Here is a 13289-nt window from a genome sequence, read left to right on the forward strand (position 1 = left end):
TCATAGCATTGCTGTGCAAGGCCTTGCTGTTTGTTCAAGCAAACTAGTCCATCTTTTGTATTGCATTTCACAACCTGGCCAAGCTGTGTAAGAAGAACTCCAGGATAACGTTTTGCACGGCATTGTATGTCCTTTAGTGCTGAGCAGGTGCTAGGAGATGTGTCCATTATTCTTTCAATAGATACTATTTCACCACCCTCAAGACCTATTGTTGGGGCACCATAGTCATTCCAATCTGACCAATGACAATTACACCCAGGGCTAAGAGTAGGAATGCTTGTTTTCAATGTAGTGGATGTTGGAGAAGTCATTGATGGAGTTGTAGATGTTTGTGTTGTTAGAGTTGTATACATGCTTGTAATACTGGAGAAATTCTGGACTGAAGATGTTTCATTCAGTGATGTTGTCATACCAGTTGAAAAAGTTAATGAAGGTGTAGATATTGTAGGAGTTGTGGGTATGCTTTTACCAGTAGGCGAACTATGAACTGTTGGTGTTGTAACATTTAGTGTTAATCTGCTTGTTGAACAAATTGAAGGTTTGGTAGAAATAATTGTGGAAGTTGCTGCTGTAGTTGTTGATATGCTTATGCTTGTTGTGGGAATATGGTTTGGTGATGTCGTAGTTTGTGGTGTAGGCATGCTGTTTGAGAATACTTTTGAAGGTGCACTAGCAGCAATTGTTGTTGATGTATTTGTTAGTATGCTTGTAACTGTGGAGGAAATTTGGACTGCTGATGTTGTACTTGGTGGTAGATGTATGCTTGTTTGTGACATTGGTGTAGCAGATGTACTTAAGGACTGTGTTGGGATGTTCCCACAGTTTTTATCACAACACAATGCTCTTATCTCATACTCATAGCATTGCTGTGCAAGGCTTTGGTGTTTGTTAAAGCAAACTAATCCATCTTTTGTATTGCACATCACAACCTGGCCAAGCTTTGTAAGAGGAACTCCAGGATAACGTTTTGCACGGCATTGTACGTCTTTTACTGCTGAGCAGATGCTAGGAGAGGTGTTAATTATTCTTTCAATAGGTACTATTTCACCACCATCAAGACCTGGTGTCGGGCCACCAAAGTCATTCCAATCTGACCAATGACAGTTACATCCAGGGATAAGAGGAAGAATGCTTGTTTTTAATGTTGTGAATGTTGGAGAAGTTGTTGATGCAGTTGTAGATGGTTGTGTTGTTTGAGTTGATGTTATAGTTGGTGGTGTAGGCATGCTGTTTGAAAATGTTGGTAAAGGTGTACCAGCAGAAATTGTTGAAGAATCTTTTGTGATGCTTGTAACAGCAGAGAAACTTTGGACTGCTGATGTCATACTTGGTGGTAGATGTTTGCTTGTTGTTGACGTTGTAGCAGGTGTACTTAAGGACTTTGTTGTGTTGTTGCCACAGTTTTCATCACAACAGAATGCTCTAATCTCATAGTCACAGCATTGCTGTGCAAGGCCTTGGTTTTTGTTCAAGCAAATTAGTCCATCTTTCATATTGCATTTCACAACCTGGCCAAGCTGTGAAAGAGGAACTCCAGGATAAAGTTTCGCACGGCATTCTACTTCCTTTAGTGCCGAACATATCCAAGTAGAGGTATCTTTTATTCTTTCAATAGGTACGACTTCACCACCTCCAGGACCTGTTGTTGGGGCACCAAAGTCGTTCCAGTCTGACCAATGGCAAATACATCCAGGGTTAGGAGTAAGAGTGGTTGTTTTCAGTGTTGTGGATGTTGAAGAAGCTGTTGAAGCACTTGTAGTAAATGCTTTTGTTGACGGAGGTGTTAATTTACTAGTAACAGTGTAGGATTTTTGAACTGTTGGTGTTGTTGGTGGTATAGGCGTGCTGATTGACAAACTTGGTGAAGGTGTAGAAGTAGAAGTTGTTTTTGGAGTAGATATGCTTGTAGTAGGGGTGGACGTGCTGAATGAAAATAAGGTATTTGTTGGAACAGTATCTGCAGTGTATTTGGCTGGAACAGTTGTCTCTGCAATAATATTCAAAATTAAAATATTTAATTTTATAAGAACACTTGATTATACAAAGATAATTAAAACCATTACACTTAATGACACTTTAACAATCATTAAGCTGTTTGCTGCTATGAATTGCAAGCAGTGATGCAGCATCTCCTTTCTCAAACCTAATGATTGGTGTATGACTTACAAACAACATGGATGGTAAACTGTACAGTACATTTAAAGGAACCATTTTGCCCTCATTACACAACAAACTATCAACGTTATCAAAGTTATATACTTTATAAAAAACATTTCAGTGCCAACAAAATATATCAGATTGCATTTTTCAAAAATATCAACTCATGAAATACTTGTTTTAACTCAGGGAGACATATAACTATATAAAGACTAAAAACTTGTTGTACTTGAGAAGATAGTAGTAAAACAGTTACCTGTTGTTTTAGTAGAGAAGTCAAATATAGGAGTTGGACTATAGGTTGTTGTTGGATGTGATGTTTGACAAGTGTATGAATCTTTTTGAATTACTCCATGTTCTTCACAGACAGCTGTCATGCAGCTGCCAAGTCCATCTGTAGTATTGTATATTGTATCCCCATATAGATATTTTTTCCCTTTGAATATGCAGGTGCAAGCTACAAATTTGGGAATAAAGACATTTACTCAACCCGTTAAGTGCCTAATTAAAGATAGAAGAAACCAGAGGTGTAAATATTTTTTTCTGACCTGTTGCATTGTATTTGCAGTTGATCTCCATGGAATTGCAATAGCTATAGAATAAACCATTTTAAAATTAAAACTATATTTTACGACATTAGGCTGTAATTCTTGACATGAAATGAAAGCATACCATATTTGACAGTTTTCTGTTGAAGGAACTCTCTCATGATTGCTGTAATGTTCCCCCTGTTTATCATAGCAGCCACATTGCTCACTTTTGACACATTTCATTGTATCCTCATCAAGGTAAGGATGTCCAGAGGGACATTTGGGGTAACAACCTTACAAAAATACAAAACACAGAATTAATTATGTTATCTCTATGTGACATAAATTGCTAGGCAGGGGCATTGTAGGGCTGATCAGGCCCCACATTATTTTTATATATTATAAATTATATATACTTTAAATTTAAATTAGCTGTTTGAGAAGCGTCCAAAAGAGCCATTTTCTTACCATATTCTGTATGTGAAAAGATGAATTTCAAAAAAAGATGAGTATTTCTTGCTAGCACAGGACAATACTGACAATGAAAATATCTCAACAGGACAATACTGACAATGAAAATATCTCAACAGGACAATACTCACAATGAAAATATCTCAAGCTTCTTTGGCCAAAAAATATTTAAGGGCAAGGGGGTGACATTTCTTGCAGAATACACACAGTGTACACATAGACCGTTTGGTCAAACAAAATAATTAAGACGAAATTGACATTTATAGCCTCTACGGTTATAGCTAAAATGTATATTAGCTTATTATAGGTGGTAGATGCAATGTTATCGTACATTTTAAAAAATTAGACCAAGGGCGGACAGAATATTTACATAAATGATATAGAATTTTATAGTAAATAATCCAGCACCAGTATCTGTTTGACACTCCAACAAAGTAGATGACAATATTGCACCTTAATGCTGGTTACAGACAACACAATGAAAGAAAAAAAGTTAAAGATTATCACAGTAATGTCGTGTTTAATTTCTTTATCATGTTGTGTTTAGTTAAATAGTTTCATTGTCATGTTCTGTTTTATGATCATGGTTTTCTTTGTCATAGTCTTTGCCGGAGGTCTCATTCATTTGTTATTATGTTTTCTGATTAGTGTACACCTGTTCCCTGTTTCTTTGATTACCATTCTCAGTGTATTTAATGCTGCATTCATACCATGTCTTAATTACCGTAGTCAAAAGATGACAACACGTGACATTCTATTCGGAGCTGTTCACATCCTCGGTCTGGGAATTATGTGTTTCTATGGAACCACTATCAACTCCTAAAGGAATCTGCAGCGGTACAAGCCATCACATGGTACAAGTCAGTGTGCCTCACTGTTCCCCGTTCAGCCTTCAGCCATGCCCAAACTGGAACAGATGCAGTTCAGTCCTCAGTTCCCAGCCGCAGCCATTCATCTGAAGCACTGCGGTAATTGGAACCCTTTGAACCACCAGTGTCAATTTCCACGAGATGAGAAAGGACATGGTAGAGGATGATAAGGGGTATTGATATCTAACTGAAGTTAGCCTGCAGTACCGACTGTATCACACACTCATACAGTTGTGGTCAAAAGTTTACATCATATTTTCATGTAGAAATTCAGCCACAACACAGGAAATTCCTTAGGTTCACTTTCGAGGATAAAGCCTACCAATATCGGGTTCTTCAATTCGACATAGCCTTGCACCCTGCACATTTCATTGTACCCTGCACCCTGCACGGTGCGGTCGTAGCTGCATGGATGCAGCTCTGGCTCCATTGCGACTCTAGGGTATCCGCTTTTTAAGTTAAATAGATGGCTGGCTGGTTTTGGCCCAGTCTCAAGAGCTTGCACTTCGACATTGGATGTCGTCATCACTCATCATGTATCTCTGGGGTTGAGACTCAATGCCAAGAAAATAGTTCTCTATCTTGCCCAGAGTACAACATATATAGGGGTTGTATGGGACTCGGTCACCATGTGGGATCAGCTGTCCCCCGCAAGTGTTGAGTCCATCTTAAACACTCTGAACAATATAGGCTAGGTCAAGAAAATTACTTTATATCAATTTCAAAGAATTCTAGGTGTTATGGTCACTGTGTCCACGGTGATACCTTTGGGCCTTCCGTACATGAGACTGTTTCAACTGTGGCTCAGAGCCAGGGGATTTCAACCTAGGGCCAATACCCAGAGGCAAATAAGGGTAAGGGCACACACCGAGTGCTTAGTGTCTTTTCTATAATCCATGTTTATGCTAACGACAGATGCTTCCCGCATGGGCTGAGGTGCAGTCGTAGATGGCTATTCAGCCCAAGGAATCTCGATTGGCACATCAATTGCCACAAACTGATGGCTGTATTTCTGACCCTGAAGTACTTCCTCCAAAAGTTAAGGGGCTACCATATCCTAGCACAGGTGGACAACACTATCGTAGTTACCTACATACATCTGAACAGGCTAGAGCAGCAGGTGCTGCTTTGGACTCAGGACCAGTTCCTGTCTCTCAGGGCATTTCAATGTTGGAGCAGACTTTCTGTCAGCCTGCGACACACAGGGAATGGAAACTTCGCCCCGAGGTTGTCAAACAGATTTGGGAAATATTTTATTTTTTACAAGGGGTCAGCCGTCGTACATACGTGATAGTTTATAATTATTTTGAAGTGTTGGTGCTTAATGTAACAATATATAGTGCAAATGATAAATCACGTTCATGATTTGTGCTGGCTACTGTATACAGGCCACCAGGGCACCATACAGACTTTATCAAAGAATTTGCAGACTTTCTATCAGAGTAAGTACTGGCTGCAGATAAAGTCCTAATTGTTGGTGATTTTAATATACATGTAGATAATGAAAAATATGCATTGGGTTTGGCATTTGAAGACATTCTTAACACTATTGGAGTTAGACAACACGTGTCAGGACCTACTCATTGTCGTAATCATACTCTAGATCTAATATAATCAAATGGAATCAATGTTGATGCTGTTGAAATTCTGCAGCAGAGCGATGACATCTCAGATCATTATCTAGTCTCGTGTAAACTTGATTTAACCAAGGCTGCAAAGCCGACTCTGTGTTACAAATATGTTAGGCCTATCACTTCTGCCACTAGAAATTGCTTTATTAACAATTTTCCTCATCATCTCAGCATCCCAGATAGCTTAGAAGAACTCGATATTGCGACAGAAACTTTTAACTCTCTCTTTTCCAGCACTTTAGACACAGTGTCTCAATTGCGCTTAAAGAAGAACAAAGAAAATAGTCCAACGCCGTGGTACAACGAGCACACTCAGGCCCTAAAGAAAGCAGCCAGAAAAATGGAGCGAAACTGGAAGAAAACAAAACTAGAGTTTTGGATACAGAGAGGCCTTACAAACTGCTAGATCTGCTTATTTTTCAACCCTATTACATTTACATTTTTACATTTACATTTATGCATTTGGCAGATGGTTTTATTCAAAGCGACTTACATTGCATTCAAGGTACACATTTTACAATGTGTATTAGAAGAAAATAAACAAAACCCTAGGTATTTATTCGAAACTAGGGTTGGGTACCGAAACGCGGTGCCAATAGGCAACCGATTCCGACGTAAACGGTAGTAACCAGACCGAATAAAAACGAAAATTTCGGTGCCTGATTTCGGTGCCTGGCTCTCTGTGTCATGAGGCGCACACACGCAAGATCTCTCGCTCTCTCCCTCTCCGCCGCGCGCGCACTATACGGTTTGGAGCACAGTCTGTTCTGTCTCGCGTGCATGCTCTTGCTCGCTCGCTAATTTTAACTAATTTGCAGGCATCAGGGAGCCGTTATCAATATGCGGGAGACTCCCGGAACGTCTGCTGATAGCGAGGGGATTAATGAAGATGCCGAAGACAAAACGCTCCAAGGTTTGGCTGCATTTCATGTGTAAAATTACGCGTCAGAACGCCCTCTGGGTGTGCCGATTGTCTGAAGCCCATTTAGAATCACGCCAATCCATTGGCTGATGGTGCGGGCGCTGCCTCAACGCTCTTACGTCGTCATATTATATTGGCGTGCGGCATCATCTGCTCCTCAGATTTCTCTGCCGAAAAAGGAAGCTTGTCAGCAGCACGAGGAGCTTGGCATTTTCTTAAGTACCGTTTCAACAACCGTTTAAGCACCGGAACCGTTTAAAAAATACAGAGTAGGTACTGGTATCAGATAAAACCCAACCGATACCCACCCCTATTCGAAACAGTTGCTGAACTGACGAAAAATAAAGTTTCAAGCCCAGAAGTTTCCAAGCAGCACAACAGTAATGACTTTGTGACCTTCTTTACTAATATGATTGATAATATCAGGAAAAAAAAATTATAACTATGCAACCGTCTACTACAGTATCGCATAGGACAGTGCAGTGTAGTCTCACTGACGAAAAATTTTATTCATTCATTGCTATAGGAGGGGAAGAATTTTAGGCTGCATAGTTTAGATCAGCTGGAACCGGGAACACTTCCCATAAATCCTGATGCACTTTGTACATTATAAGAAGGATGGCGTCTACGCTAATATTAATCTCTCTGTTTATCCCGAGGTTTACAGCAGTCCGCCGGATCCAGGCCACATTCGGATCTGATGAAGGACCTGCGCTTGGACACAACGACAACGCAGTCCTGAAGAGTCAACTAGTCTTTCCTTGTGAAGGCCTCTTTCCCTTTACCTCTGTACTAATAAAACGTTGTCGGGATAATTCTGATTCACGTGGCTACTTGGAAGCAATAAAAAATTCTCAGAGCCACCAGGCACTGTTTTATGCAAATGAGCAGCATTTAAGAATTTTCGGTTAGAATGGTGTTGTGTTAGCGGCCCTTAAGTTAATAACTAATGATCGTTGCGATGGAAGTGAATCAATAAAAACTAACTTTAGCTGGACAATAACTTTAATCTAGAGCTGCTGTAAAGCCATAACAATCTCTATTACTTTAATTTCCTAATATCACTTTAAAGCTGCTTTGAAATAGACCATATTGTTAAAAGTGCTATATAAATGAAGGTGATTTGACCTGACTCGCTTTTTTTCTTATCAGTGCGAAAGAGACTCAAATAACTCAGTTGATTTTTGTCATACATAAAAGTGCTAATATGATTCAAAACTGTTAAATGTCTACTTTTATCTGTGTACACCCATTATAAAAACAAAATGTTGTGATTTTCGTAAAATAAAGACAAAAACCATGATGGGTGTTCTGCCATCTCTCTCAGTGTGAAGTTCATTCTGAAACTGGTTATTCAGAACATGAACTGTAATTCAGCGAATACTTTCCACACAGACATGAGAGATATGTCTTTAGAAAGTGTCTATTTTTAAATTATATAATTCATATCAAAACAAATATCTGCTCAAACGTAGATGTTTATAAAGTGGTAACAATAATGTTTCATAGTGAGGAGCAGCTCGATCGCCTCAGTAAACGGTCTCTGCAAGTGCTGTGAGTTTGGTTCACTTGCGCTGTGCATTTATAAAAGCAAAACTCACCAAACATTAGGGTATGCTTTACTCCAATCACATTTCATAACGTCATAATGTATGAGAACATCTGAGGAACACGCATAAACGTAATTTTCTCAAAATTACAAACTTTAATTTGTAAGATATTAATTTGTAAGTCACATATTATGTTAGCAGAGTTTGTAATGAATACAGCATAATCAGACTTTAGTCATGAAAATGTTACAAGTAAAAGAAATAAGCACAAATGTCAGGGCATATCAGAACACCTCCAGGGCCCGCAGAAAACACCTCAGACCCAGGGCCGGCGATTGCTATTCATAGATGCCACCTACGTCACTAGAAATAGAACGCCGCCATATTGAAGACCGATCTCGCCCGGTATGGCCGCCCAAACTGCCCATTTGAATGAGAGAGAAAGACAGAGATGCACGGATAAAATTTAAATTTTAGGCTCCGATCCTTATTTGTTACCCCCAGTTTTCTTTTGTCCTTTATTATCTGCCCCAGACTTGCCCCAATTTTCCTTCAATGATATATATATATATATTTATCTTGTGCATAACCCCTCCCCATACAGTGGGGAGCGCTTGAAGGCTTTCAAATATACAGACGCGTATTAATATGCTGTTGCTGGATGGGTAAAAGACGAAAAGAGCAGCACCTGGCCAACAAGGATTTATATTTAATCATGGGAAATGTTGGTATTATAAAAGAAATTCAAATGTATGATTTTGGTGGTAGTTTGCTCTGAATAGGTAGCGATTTGTTAGCTAGCTAAGTGGCTCAGCTGGTAGCTTGCCAGCTGTTAGCCACGGCTCACGGCTAGCTGACATTAATCTGGATAAGGCCACGATAAAAAAAACGAGCTCGATAGTTTTTCCGGCCGCGATCATTTCCATTTGCACGCTTTGTTTTCCTCAGCTCTCTCTCTCTACCAAAGAGACTGGATGACAACTCTGTTTAAGACATAACCGACATATTTTACGTGAATACTCTCCAAAACGGGCATTTAAACATAATGTTGTGTGTATTTGTCCATTCAGACACGAAACGGGCTAAATTCATTACTCGCGGGCTGTATAGGTGTCTATGGCTGCAAGCTCCGGGTCGGGTGTGTGCGCACAGAAAGATGAGACATGATACAATATTAGACATTCATACAATACGAGAGATTTATTCTATCCTTTTCTTTTGGTATAGAATAAAATACCACTTCGGGGTTCCTCTTTTGGCTGTTGTTGCAGCTAACTGCACAACAAATTGCAGGCATTACTGAGACCGTCGGTCGTCAAGATGGCGGCGCAAAGCTACAGTGACGTCATGTGAACCGAACGAATAGGCGAACTAGGCGGTTGCCTAGGGCGACAAACGTGTTGGGGGCGCGGGCACCCTCTAGTGTCGCCCTTGGCCTACTTCCCATTAATCACAGAATTAGAATGACAAGCGAAACAAAAACATGTTTATTAAACATGATAATCCTAAGGCGCCCCCTCAGCCACACATTTAATTACTTGTCAACCTAATTATTAGATTGAATTTATGATTATTGTCGATCATTTCCTAATGGGGGTGGGTGGGGGTTACGTTACGTTACGTAAGGCAAGTGCTCAGCTGCGGGCGTGTTGATCGAAACCCTCTGGTGCACAGGGATGAAAACGGAGAAAGCAACAAGATAAGAAGAAAGCCCATATAGAGGTAAGTCTTCTCATCTCAGCCATTAAGGTATCAAACAAAATAAATTTACTTAGTATTGTGCACAGGCATGCTGGCAAAACTCAATCTCGCCTAGGGCAACCAAAGGGCTAGAGCCGGCCCTGCTCAGACCCCAGAGAGTTAAAGTCAAGTTCTTAGTGTGTTTGCCACACATACTTCACAACCGGTCAAACAAAGATGTTTGTCTATAGCGCTTTCAGTGCAGCATCTCGTTACAACTTTTTCAGGGTTACAGTCAGGGTTACAGTCAAGTTTTTACAGGGTTACAGTCAAGTAACCCAAGACGTTCTCACTTTCTTTCTTTTTTTCCTTAAAATATTTATAGCTATTAGAATCATAATAATATTAGTATTGTGAATTGTTTTGTCCAAGATAATTATGTGGAGAATATCTGGTGTTCGTGCCAATCCTAGTCCTACACAACAATATCCATAACTGTTGCTATTATCTGTCTGAACCCCAACATAACTTTTTGGATTTAAAAAAAATGTTTTTGTTGTGTTTTTCAGTTATGTTATCATTTTATTTACCTTCAAGTGCTAGTATCTGACTTGAGCACTGCCCAGTTGGATTTCTGCAGGTTCGCATACAGGGATTTATTCTCACTTATATTAGTTAGCATGTTATTATTGTTTTATTATTGTTACTAGTTGAACTGGTGCCAGACTAAAATGTATGAAATTGACGGAAACATTTTGAAATATAAACTATAGACAGGTAGGCAACCTTTAAATGTTTTTATGCTATATAATATAAAATACAGCATGAGTGTTTACACTAACATGATGAATATTATAATGTTTAGACCAGTTTACTATGAAATGCTGTTTGTGGATATCTGCTCAAAGGTAGATGTTTATAAAGTGGTAACAATAATGTTTCATAGTGAGGAGCAGCTCGATCGCCTCAGTAAACAGTCTCTGCAAGTGCTGTGAGTTTGGTTCACTTGCGCTGTGCATTTAAAAAAGCAAAACGCACCAAACATTAGGGTATGCTTTACTCCAATCTCATTTCATAATGTCATAATGTATGAAAACATTTGAGGTAACACGCATAAACGTAATTTTCTCAAAATTACAAACTTTTACATACATGCTGGTCACATATTATTTGAGCAGAGTTTGTGGTGAATACAGCATAATCAGACTTTAGCCATGAAAACGTTACAAGTAAAAGAAGTAAGCACAAATGTCAGGGCATGTCAGAACACCTCCAGGGCCCGCAGAAAACACCTCAGACCCCAGAGAGTTAAAGTCAAGTTCTTAGTGTGTTTGCCACACATACTTCACAACCGGTCAAACAAAGATGTTTCTCTATAGCGCTGTCAGTGCAGCATCTCGTTACGACTTTTTCAGGAATCAGGGTTACAGTCAAATAACCCAAGACGTTCTCACTTTTTTTATTTATTTAATCTCGTGTTTCATCATCATTCTGCGTCACATATCTCTCTTTACTGGATTTGATACGTTATGAACAAAAATGAATTTGACTAATAGTGTTCTTTCTGTTTTTCCTTAAAATATTTATAGCTATTAGAATCATAATAATATCAGTATTGTGAATTGTTTGTCCAAGATAATTATGTGGAGAACATCTGGTGTTCGTGCCAATCCTAGTCCTACACAACAATATCCATAACTGTTGCTATTATCTGTCTGAACGCCAACATAACTTTTTGGATTTAAAAAAAGTGTTTTTGTAGTTTTTTTCAGTTATGTTATCATTTTATTTACCTTCAAGTGCTAGTATCTGACTTGAGCACTGCCCAGTTGGATTTCTGCAGGTTTGCATACAGGGAGCTCCGCAAGGTTTGTAATGCCACTCGCATTCATCCAAAGGGTTGTAATAATCACAGAACAATGCTGCAAGAAAAAAAAGAAAGAAAATTGAAAAAAAAAATATTTTGTGCTGGTCTCTAACTTGTAATTTGTTTTCAGTTAATCAAATTAAACTGAGAAAATGATCAGTGACTCACGGCATATTTTAGGGGTTCTCCAAGCAATACAGGTACCAGCCTCATTACAGGCTAGTGCATAGGCTGCTATAGCAGCACACAAGCAGTCACGATCCCCACCGCTATCACAGGCACATGAGTCTCTCACACAAGCATTATAAAAATGACTGGGATCCACCTTAATGAGATAAATACTATTTGATTATCTATACAATAACAAATGGGTATTGTACAAGCTCACTATGCTGTTAACTTACTTGAGAATGACATGCTGTAAAAACTTGACTTTTAATGATACTACATTGTTTCTGAGCCCATGATTCCCTGTAAGGGTTATTTGAGCAGGGATTTCTCATTTTCATTGCAACAGGACAGTTAAAGGACTCTTTCCAATAATTTCCGAACTCCAAGGGTTCAATGACTACCTCCTGATTTCTCAACACAAATTCGTTGTTTGCGTTTCCATCATAGTTCCCACAAAGACCACAAACAGTACCCTGTGATGGCATAAAATGCATATTAACTAACACATCATATATGAAAACATCCAATAGCCGTTCAAGAGAACTAAATCTAACAATAAACTATAATCTCTGAGGCATATATATTTTTGTACTGTAGTCTCTGAGGCAGTTATGCAGTCATTGACTCTAAATGTATTTCTCACCTTGAAGTTTGGACTGAGTTTGATGAAGATATTTGTCCTTTGGTCCCACATGACAATTAGACCATTATTTGCCTCAATAACCATGTAAATTCCTCTTATCGAAATTTGATAAGCAATGTCCACCCCCTCATCTCTATGAAGAATCTGATAACCTGCATCTTTCAATTTAATCTCCTTGTTCTAAAAGAGTAAAATAATGTTTATTTATCAACCACATGTGATCTGTTCATAAATATATGTATTAACAAAACTAATATAACTGTAGAAATCCAAGGAGTCTCACCCCAAGGAAGACTCTGACAGCCTTAGAGCATGTGGTGCCAGTAGTTCCACATAGTATGTTTTCGGTGAGAACACTGAAAGTAGCACTGGCATTGGCATGACCACAATAATCCTGTATAAATCACACAAATTTGTCTCTGATTATCCTTTTTTTTTTCTTACAATAATTTTTATTAATGACATCAGGGAAATCCCTGGACTAAGTTTGGGGTCTGTCATTCAGTTTCTATAGTGGCACAAAAAGTTCAATTGCAGATATATTTAGTATGTGTAACGTGGACATCCACAGAAGACAAGGATGAGGGTAACACAGTTTATTTACAATAACTAAAAGGAGCCAACAATGCGAAACAGTACGTGTGGCACCAACACGTGCGTTAAACACAAACAATAACCGACACCGAACATAGAACAGAGAGGAAATTAAATACACAGACTGATGAACACAGATTAACAGAACCCAGGTGACACAAATGATAATTGGTTGCAGGTGTCTGTGATGGGGAATGGGGTGCA

The 13289-nt window shown here is 39.0% G+C and overlaps 1 protein-coding gene across 1 annotated transcript in view; it reads right to left on the minus strand.

Annotated features, from left to right (window-relative positions):
* Positions 1-1104: 1104 nt before the first annotated feature.
* LOC143710840 (mucin-2) overlaps positions 1105-13289 on the minus strand; it is a 39304-nt gene continuing 27119 nt past the window's right edge. The window contains exons 9-15 of the mRNA XM_077202085.1: positions 12775-12885; positions 12492-12671; positions 12082-12321; positions 11846-12002; positions 11604-11732; positions 2840-2980; positions 1105-1379 (exon numbers count right to left, since the gene is read on the minus strand). Of these exons, the coding sequence (XP_077058200.1) occupies positions 1105-1379; positions 2840-2980; positions 11604-11732; positions 11846-12002; positions 12082-12321; positions 12492-12671; positions 12775-12885 (1233 nt within the window). The remainder of the gene's footprint in view (positions 1380-2839; positions 2981-11603; positions 11733-11845; positions 12003-12081; positions 12322-12491; positions 12672-12774; positions 12886-13289) is intronic.

This window comes from Siphateles boraxobius, unplaced genomic scaffold (genome assembly GCF_051911475.1).
Source record: "Siphateles boraxobius isolate OS27281-9 unplaced genomic scaffold, OSU_SipBor_1 48, whole genome shotgun sequence".
Lineage (NCBI taxonomy): Eukaryota > Metazoa > Chordata > Actinopteri > Cypriniformes > Leuciscidae > Siphateles > Siphateles boraxobius.